This window comes from Fukomys damarensis, unplaced genomic scaffold (assembly GCF_012274545.1).
Source record: "Fukomys damarensis isolate Sample0158 unplaced genomic scaffold, DMR_v1.0_HiC HiC_scaffold_16, whole genome shotgun sequence".
NCBI classification, from domain to species: domain Eukaryota; kingdom Metazoa; phylum Chordata; class Mammalia; order Rodentia; family Bathyergidae; genus Fukomys; species Fukomys damarensis.
In genome coordinates, this window is record NW_022900928.1 from 31,198,616 (window position 1) to 31,207,740 (window position 9,125).

At 38.4% G+C, this 9,125-nt stretch overlaps 1 protein-coding gene across 1 annotated transcript in view; it reads right to left on the reverse strand.

The window, feature by feature from the left end:
- Positions 1–1,063: 1,063 nt before the first annotated feature.
- Ndufc2 (NADH:ubiquinone oxidoreductase subunit C2) overlaps positions 1,064–9,125 on the reverse strand; it is an 11,922-nt gene continuing 3,860 nt past the window's right edge. The window contains exons 2-3 of the mRNA XM_010633309.3: positions 6,061–6,204; positions 1,064–1,230 (exon numbers count right to left, since the gene is read on the reverse strand). Coding sequence (XP_010631611.1) covers positions 1,181–1,230; positions 6,061–6,204 — 194 coding nt within the window. The 3' untranslated portion in view covers positions 1,064–1,180. The remainder of the gene's footprint in view (positions 1,231–6,060; positions 6,205–9,125) is intronic.

Consider the following 9,125-nt stretch of genomic DNA (forward strand, 5'->3'; position numbering starts at 1 on the left):
AACTCAAGGCCTTGTGCATGCTAAGTAAACACTCAACCACCGATCCACATTCCCAGTCTCCAAAATCCATTTAAAAATTTTTCAGATTGGCTGGGGATTTAGCTCAGTGGTTCTGCTGCCTGCCTTGCAAACACAAGGTCCTGAGTTCGATCTCCAGTACCAAAAAAAAAAAATTCTTTCAGATATCTTTTTAAAACTAGGTGAATGTCACCCCACAAAGAATGGGAATGCTATCAAGAAATCATACAACAAATGTTAGCGCAGTTGTGGGGAGAAAGGAACCCTTCTCCATTGTTGGTGGGAGTGCAGACTGGTGCAACCACTGTGGAAATCAGTATGCAGATACCTCAAGGAACTAGGATCAAAGGTTCCATTTGACCCAGCCATCCCTCTGCTGGGTATCTTTCCAAAAGAATTAAAAGAATCATATCACAGTGACATATGCACACCTATGTTTATAGCAGCACAGTTTGTAATAGCTAAAACATGGAAACAGCCCATCTGCCCATCCGTTGGAAACTGGATAAAGAAGATGTGGTTTTTCTATAAAATGGAATACTACTCAGCCATAAAGAATGAGAAAGTAGATTCATTCATAGGTAAATGGGTACATTTTGAGGATATACTCCTAAGTAAAATAAATAAGTCACACATGTTTCTCTGGTGTGAAAACTAAAATAGTTACTCAAGATCCTAATGGGACAATTAGCAATGTGAAATAAGAAAAGGACCAAAGGTGTAGGGACAGAGAGAAGGATAGGGAAAGGGGAACAAGGGAAAAGGAAAAAAATATGAGAAAATGTAAAAATGGAATTAAAGTGTTTGTAGGTGGGAAGGGGTAGAGGGGGTGAAGGGAGGGCAGGGACAAGGGGAAAAAATGAGAATCAAGAGCTGTCATGTAAAGGTACAAGATCCCGTAATGAATGTAACTGTACTGTATACCTAGATTGTACCAATAAATTCAATTTAAAATTAAAAATAAATAAAAAAATAAAAATAGGTGAATGAAAAGTGACTGTCTGCTATTTACTGTTGTTTTTACAATAAAAAAGGAGTCAGGGTATTTGTAATAATCATTTTAATTGTAGCATAGAGATTAACATCAACTTCAGTCATGGAAACATGTTCCACAAAATTCAGAAATAACAGGTCTCAGTTAAATGGAAGTGTTTTGAAGGCTTCAACGTACTGGATGGAATTCTTCCAGAATATCACCATAAGTTTTCCTCGCTATAAAAAGAAAGAACACAAAAAGATTTATTTTAAAATTATTTTTAAAAATTGTATTTCTTGGGCTGGATTGTAGCTCAGGAGTATTTGCCTAGTATGCACAAGGTCCCAGTACCACAAAAATGAATTAACTTTAAAAATTACATTTCCTAGGGCTGGGGATTTAGCTCAATGTGCTGCCACATGCCTTGCAAGCACAAGGTTCCAAGTTCAATTCCTGGTGCCAAAAAAAAAAAAAAAAAAAAAAAAAAAAAACAAAATTACACTTCTTAGCTGGGTATGGTGATGTACAATTGTAATACCAGCACCCAGGAGGCTGAGGCAGGAGGATTTCTGGGAGTTTGAGGCCAGCCTGGGCTAGTGAGTTCAAGGTCAGCCTGAATTACATAGTGAGACCCTGCCTCAAAAAAAAAAAAAAACAAAAAACCACACACATACACATATATAAATAATTTTTCCTAAAATATAAAAATGAATACCAGGTCTGAAGGTCTGGGTCCCTCCAAAATTTCCTTATTTTGAAAACCGCTTCTCCAGTGCTAAATGGCATTAAGAGAGGTGAGTACAAGCCTGTAATTCAAGCACTTTAGGACAAGTCTGAGTTCAACTCGGACAATTTAGTGAGATACTACCTCAAAATTAAAAAAAAAAAAAAAAGGCTGAGGATGCAGCTCAGTGCCAAAGCCCTGGGTTCAATCCCCAGTACTGACACATTATGACACAAAATAAAACAAAAGTACTGAGTTTGATCCCTGGTAAAAGAAAACAACAAAACGGTGAAGCCATGGGGAAGTGACTGGGGGTCACGAAGATCAAGCCTTTATAAATGGGATTAGCACCTATGGGATAGAAATAGGACTATAAAGAGACTAGAGGGACAAGTGTGCCCCTTGTACCATGCAAGAACATAGCAAGAAGGTGCCATCTATGAAGCAGAATAAGCCCCCATCAGACACCGAAACTGTTGGCACCTTGATCTTGGATTTCCTAGCCTCCAGAACTGTGAACAACAAACTAATATAAATTACACAATCTAAGATACTATGTTATAGAAGCCGAAGTAGATTAAGTTAAACTCCTCAGCATTTTCTGATTTTCTTGTCCTCAACTATGGCTTGGCAATCACTGATACATTTTGTTTCATGAGTTGTGGTGATATTCAGATGGCGACTAAGGGTTATCCTGGATGAAGGGATAAAGAAAGGAACACACAGGGAGGACACAAAGGTCAGACAGGACAGCAACTCTCCAGTGTAGCTCTCTTAGTGTAGCTAAGCTCTCCACGCCCCATCAGTGTCAGGGGCTCTGGGCACACCTGTTACTACTCTGCTACCCAAAGACGGAGCCACTCACATGGCCACAAACTTCTGTCCTCACAGGGAGCAAGTGGGAACAGCTGTTCTCTAAAAAGACCCAGAAGTCTTGGTGCTGAGCACTGACTGCTTAGCCACTGGGTATCACTTCTACAAATCAGTATTTCCAAGATTCCTTCAAACTCTAACATTCAATGGTTGTGGGTATTCCCTACCCGATCCACCATAAACACAACACATGTGACTAAAGTTCAGGGAAGCGTTATATAGTAATGGAATAATAAAATTTTAGAGCTTAAGAGGTTTCAGGATCATTTACTCAGCCTAATGAAATTAAAATGCTTTGTATTACACATTTATATGAACAGGAAAATCATGTTATATAGGAAAATCTATGTAAAATCTGTCTATATGTTTATAAGTTTAAAATTTTTGTACATTCTGCTGAATGTCTGTAATTTTGTTCAGACGACTGCAGAACCTGGAAAAGCTGATGCTGCTATTGATGCATAACATACTGCTATTATTAGTCTTTTTATATAAATATAAATATATATATACATATATATATAAATTGAATTTTGGGAAACTTTAACAGTGCTGCCAATTTTGGAAAAAGTCATCCCAATTTACTGTGTTGAGTTGGCATTGTACAGAAATGGACAGCCACACTGGTCTAGAAATGTTAATTTATTTTTATTTTTATTTATTTATTTATTTTTCCATGTGTACAGGGGTAACACATCATACTAAATATGTAAGGTCATATCTACGTGGGTTTGATTACAGAAACTAATAAAGTATTCTCTAAATAATGAAAAAAAAAGAATAAGATAAGACTATAAGAGCAAGAAGCAATTTAAATATTTTCGGGGACCACTTTCATCTTCAGAATTAAGGATTATTTTAATGTTACATCACTGCCTTTTCTCTTTTACTTTCCTTTTTAGTTTTATTTTAGGATTCCCTATTTTTAATGTTCATACAGAGATTTCTTTAACTGAAATACTGAATAGTTTCTTTGGTGTGAAAAACTATAATAGTACACAGGATCCTAATGAGATAATTAATAATGTGAAATAGGAAATAAAGGGCTAACGGTGTAGGGAAAGTGGGAAGGGTGGGGGAAAGGTAATAAGGGAGAAGAAAAAAATATGAGAAACTGAAAAAATGGAAATAAAGTGTGTGCAAATGGGGAGGGGAGGGGGGGTGAAGGGAGGGCAGGGACAAGGGGAAAAAATGAGAATCAAGACCTATTATGTAAAGGTACAGAATGCCAATGATGAATGCAACTATATTGTATACCTAGATTGCACCAATAAACTCAATAAAAAGAAAAAAAATGATTTAATGGGAAAAAAATTTTTTTTTGTACATTCATTTACATATTACTAATGTCAAACACTCTGGGTATTTAGTCCAATGGTTCTGCTGCCTGCCTTGCAAACCCAAGGTCCTGAATTCCATCCCTGGTACCAAAAAATAAAAAAAACTAAACAAACAACATCAATATCATCAACAACAACAAAAAAAAACCCAAAACCACTCTGCAGGCTCAGGGAAGACAAAAATTGTTCCTAGTTAGCCAGGCACAGTGCTACATGCCTATAATCTTAGATACTCGGAGTCTGAGTCAGGAGGGTCAGAAGTTTAAAGTAAGCAAATTTAGCAACACCCTGTCTGAAAAACAAAACAACCAAAATAGGAAAAGAAAAATGAGCTGGGGGAGTAGCACAGTGGCTGAGTACCGCCTAGGTACTCCAGCCCACCCCACCCCCCACAAACTGCAGGGCAGGTCATTTGTTATCTGTATATGGTGCTATGTGCACGATTTGGGCTAAAGCCTGGGGAGGTAAAGAGGAAGCTACAGTCCAGTGAGAGACACATGCATACATAATGTGGAAAATAAAAAGGATGGCCCAAGTGTTTCTACCACAGCACAGGCAATTAACTCAGCCTGAGGAAATGAGGCATTCTAAGAAGTCTGGATTTTATCCTGTAGGTAATAGATAGCTTTTTGTTTTTTTTTGAGACAGGGTCTCACTATGAGATTCAGGCTGGTTTTAAACTTGAAGTGATCCTTCTGCTTCAGCCTCCCGAGTGCTACCATTATAGGTGTGCCACTATGCCTGGCAATATGCTTAACAGATAGCTATTTTAAGCCAAGAAGTGTGATCAGATTGCTGTTAGCAGAAAGATATGTGCGGCCAATGAAAGCACTTTTTTTTTTGGTACTGGGGATTGAACCAGGACCTTGCACTTGTGAGGCAGGCACGGCACCACTGAGCTAAATCCCTGGCTCTGTTAGTAGAAATAAGACCAAGCTGGATGTAGTGGTGCAGGCCTGTAATTCCAGCATGGATGCCAGGAGGATCACAAGTTTGAGCGTGGCCTGGGGAATTTAGTGAGATCTTGTCTCAAAAAGTAAAATGGGCCAGAAGTGTAGCTCAGTGAGAAGACCCTGAGTTTAATCCCCAGAAGTACAAAAATAAAAATAATACAAAACAAACAAACAACCAACCAAAGAAACAAAACACCAAAGGTAGAGATAAGTACAACGGTCCAAGCACAAGATTATCAGGACCTAGACCAAGGTAGTGACTATGGGTGAGGTTAGAGTTCAAAACTGAGCAGAAATTTTGAGAAGCAGAAAGAACACGAATTTTCAGATTTTTAAAAATTTTTAATGGTACCGGGGATTGAACTCGGGCCCTTGTGTGGCAGGTGGCGGAACCACTGAGTCAAATCCCCAGCCCAAGAACACGAATTTTATTTGTTGTCCAAGTCAAAAATTGAATATACGAGGGCCAGGCGTTTAGCTCAGTGGTTCCACCGCCTGCTTTGCAAGCACAAGGACCTGAGTTCAATCCCCGGTAACCAAAAAAAAAAAAAAAAGAATTATGAGACTGGGCATGGTGGCATACACCTATAATCCCAGCACTCAGGAGGCTGATGCAGGACTGCTTTGACTTCAGAGCCAGCCTTAGCTATACAGTGAGACTCTATCTCAAACAAACAAACAAACAACAAAACAAAAAATATTGCATATACAAATTTAGGAGATCCTAGTTTAGTGGAGGCACTTGGAAAATATGTTGAGTTAAACAAACCAGACACACAAGCTTAACTGCCATATGGTATCTCTCATTTGAGTTAGGTAAAGTACAAACAAGGAGAATAATAAAGGATGGAAAGGAGGAGACATGGGGATGGATCAAGGGTAAAGGGTAAGAGCGAGGGGAAATAAACAGAATAAGGATATTACATGTCCAGGAACTTAAAAATGTCAATGAATGTAAACATTATATGCCATAACATGAGCCAAGATTAATAATATCAGCAAGAATGAAAATAGGGAAAGGGGAGGGAGGAAGGGAAAAGGAAAAGGGATTATAAAAATTTTTTTTAGTGTGGAAGTCAACAGAACATAGAGGTACTTCAAACAATGGACTCAGATATGGATAAGATGAGCCAGGAAATATGATAGAAAGAAACCGGTTTTCTATAATTTGAATACCTTTTTCAGGAAAATCCTCTGGATGTGATTTAATATATGCAAACATGTCATGATCCCTTATGGCACTGATATAGTCTTGACGTTTTAGAAGATAATATCCGACAAACATAAAGGAAGTAACATAGAGAAGCTGACGATGCACACCTGAAATTCAAATGACAAATACCAGAGAAAGTAAAAATCAGTCAATCTATAAAAGTATTACATTTTTACATTTCAGATATAAAACTTGTTGTGATATTTCTTTTTTCTTTTTTTTTGGTACCAGGGATCAAACTCAGGACCTTGCACTTGTGAGGCAGGTGATGGCATCACTGAGCTAAGTCCCTGGCTGTGTTGTGGTATTTCTGACATTCTTTTAAAACTACTCTACTCTAAATAGCCTTACCTGACTTTGACTTTGATATATCCCATGCCTTAAAGAAATCTAGCAATTATGAAAGCAATGTTAACTCTGTAAATATGACAATGTTATGGAATTGGTAAGTGACACAGAGAGGTGCAGAATGGAAGTAAAATAACAAGTTTATTCTATCAATGGGGTTGATCACACCTAATAGCAGTGCCCTGATCAACCCAATACTGGGTTACAACTCCCTCTTTTATAGGGTTTTATAGCCTTGATCTCATTCAGGTGGTTACATTTCATTCTCACAATCCACATTGTTGATGTACAAATAATGGTCACAAGACAGTTGAATTTCAACCCAGATGTAGCACTCCTTTGTTAGGGGAGTTTACCTTTAAGATTCTTCTAGCTATCTATTCTAGCTGAGGGCAAGGGGTGTTCCTGGTCAGGAAAACAAAGTTAACAATGGTTCTTTTCATCTTTATAATCATGTGGTTTATAAAACATTTGAGCTAGAGGTTTCTTTTTTTTGTTTTGGAGACAGGGTCTCACTATGTATTTGAGGCTGACCTGGAACTCACTATGTAGCCCAGACTGGTCTCAAACTCACAGCAATCCCTGCCTCAGCCTGCCGAGTGCTGTGATTACAGGTGTGCATCACCATGCCCAGCTGAGCTAGAGGTTCTTGGTGTGCCCTGTTATCTCAGGATGAGACTAGATTTCTCACTCAGTGGTTAATGCCTCCAGTGTCTGTTGATTCTGAACTAAATAAAGCAAACAGCTGTTGGGGATGGCAGAAGTCATTTTACATTGTGACATTTCTGTAGGTTTTTGCCATTTATAAAAGTTTTCTCTATCAACAACAGAACACAATATATCCTTTTTTTTTTTTTTTGAGACAGGGTCTCATTATGTAGTTGAGACTGACCTGGAACTATGTAGCCTAGGCTGGTCTCAAACTCACAGCAATCCTCCTGCCTCAGCCTCCCGAGTGCTGGGATTACAGGCGTATGCCACCATGCCCAGCTCCACAATATATCTTAATTTTGGGTTTTATAAAATATTCAATGGCAGAATGGACATAAGCAAAAATCCTAGATTAAGAAGCTGGGTGTGGTGGCACATGCCTATAATCCTAGCATTCAGGAGGCTGAGGCAGGAGGATCACTGTGAGTTCGAGACCAGCCTGGGCTATATATTGAGTTCCAGGTCAGTCTGAACTACATAGTGAGACCCTGTCTCAAAAAACCAAGAAAAAAAAAAAAATCGTTGATTAAGAACAGGCAAAAAGCAGCTGGTCATGGTGGTACACTTTTGTAATCCTAGCACTTGGGAGGATGAGGTAGGCGGATTGTGAATTTGCCTAGGATGCAGCTGAGGATACATAGTGAGATCTTGCCTCAAAAAACCAAACCAAGCCAAATCAAACAAGAACAGAAAAGAAAGAATTCGCTTTCTTTTTCAGTAAGCTAGCTTTATATCTAAAAACTTTGTATTCTAAGGTTGGCTCAGGATGTGTGCGATAAGATGAAAGTTAAAATAGGGCCAGGGATTTAGCTCAGTGGTTCCTACACCTGCCTTGTAAGCACTAGGACTGGAGTTCAATCACCCGTACTAAAAAAAAAAAAAAAGATGAAAGTGAAAATCTTCTACAAATGGTCTAAGAGCAATTTGTTTTATCTTTATGTCCTAAACTATATTTGCACATTTATTGGCTATTCAGTCAGCTATACTATACCTCCTTAAGAAATCCCTTCTCAGGGCCAGGGATTTAGCTCAGTGGTTCAGCTGCCTTCACAAGTGCAAGGTCCCTTGATCCGCAGTACCAAAAGAATAAAAAAGTAAATAAAAATAAAAGAAATCCCTTCTCTCCATTCTCTTGTACCTTCCAAGTTTTGTACCATTTGCACATCAAAAACTATATTAAAAAAAAAAATCATCCTGTTTCTAATTGGGTGTGAAGTTTTGTGTGCTGGTAGTCTCAGCTAGCTTCCCAGGAAGCTGATGTAGGATTGCTTGAGCCCAGGAGTTTGAAATCAGCCTGCACAAGTTGCCTTTAAAAAAAAAAAAAAAGTTATCCTATTATAAAGAGACTGGATCAAATTACAGAGCCTAGGAACATCAGAATCGAAAGTCTAGAAGATCATACGTGTGAAACTTGCTACATGAAAAGTTTTTACAAAAGGTTTACTTCAGGTTTGAGTTTCTAGCTATGTCCCAGAAATCTTGCTGTAGTCCTTTTCTTACCTCCTCTCACATATAATCATGTGGGGAACTCATTTACTACTACAGTCTTTACTATCCATGTGCCGATGATCTATAAATGTCTAACCTAAACAGTTATGCTGAGTAACACATATACCCCAAATGTCTGACAGATATATTAACACGGATACTCCAAACAACCCATTTCTTTCCTTGTTATCCCTCTTCTTCTTAATCCAAGTCACAAACACAGTAATCACCCACTCCCCTCACTACTAGGGACTGAACTCAGGGCCTTCACATTCAATTTTAGTCTTTTTTTTTTAAATGTTTATTTTGAGACAGGGTCTCACTGTCTCACTAAATTGCCCAGGTTGGGCTTGAGCTTGTGATCCTCCTGCCTCAGTCTGCCAAAGCACTAGGATACTAGGTATGTATCACCACCATATCTGTCTAGTGATATTTTTTTTTTTTTTTTTTTTTTGTTTGTTGTGGTGGGTTTTTGGTTTTA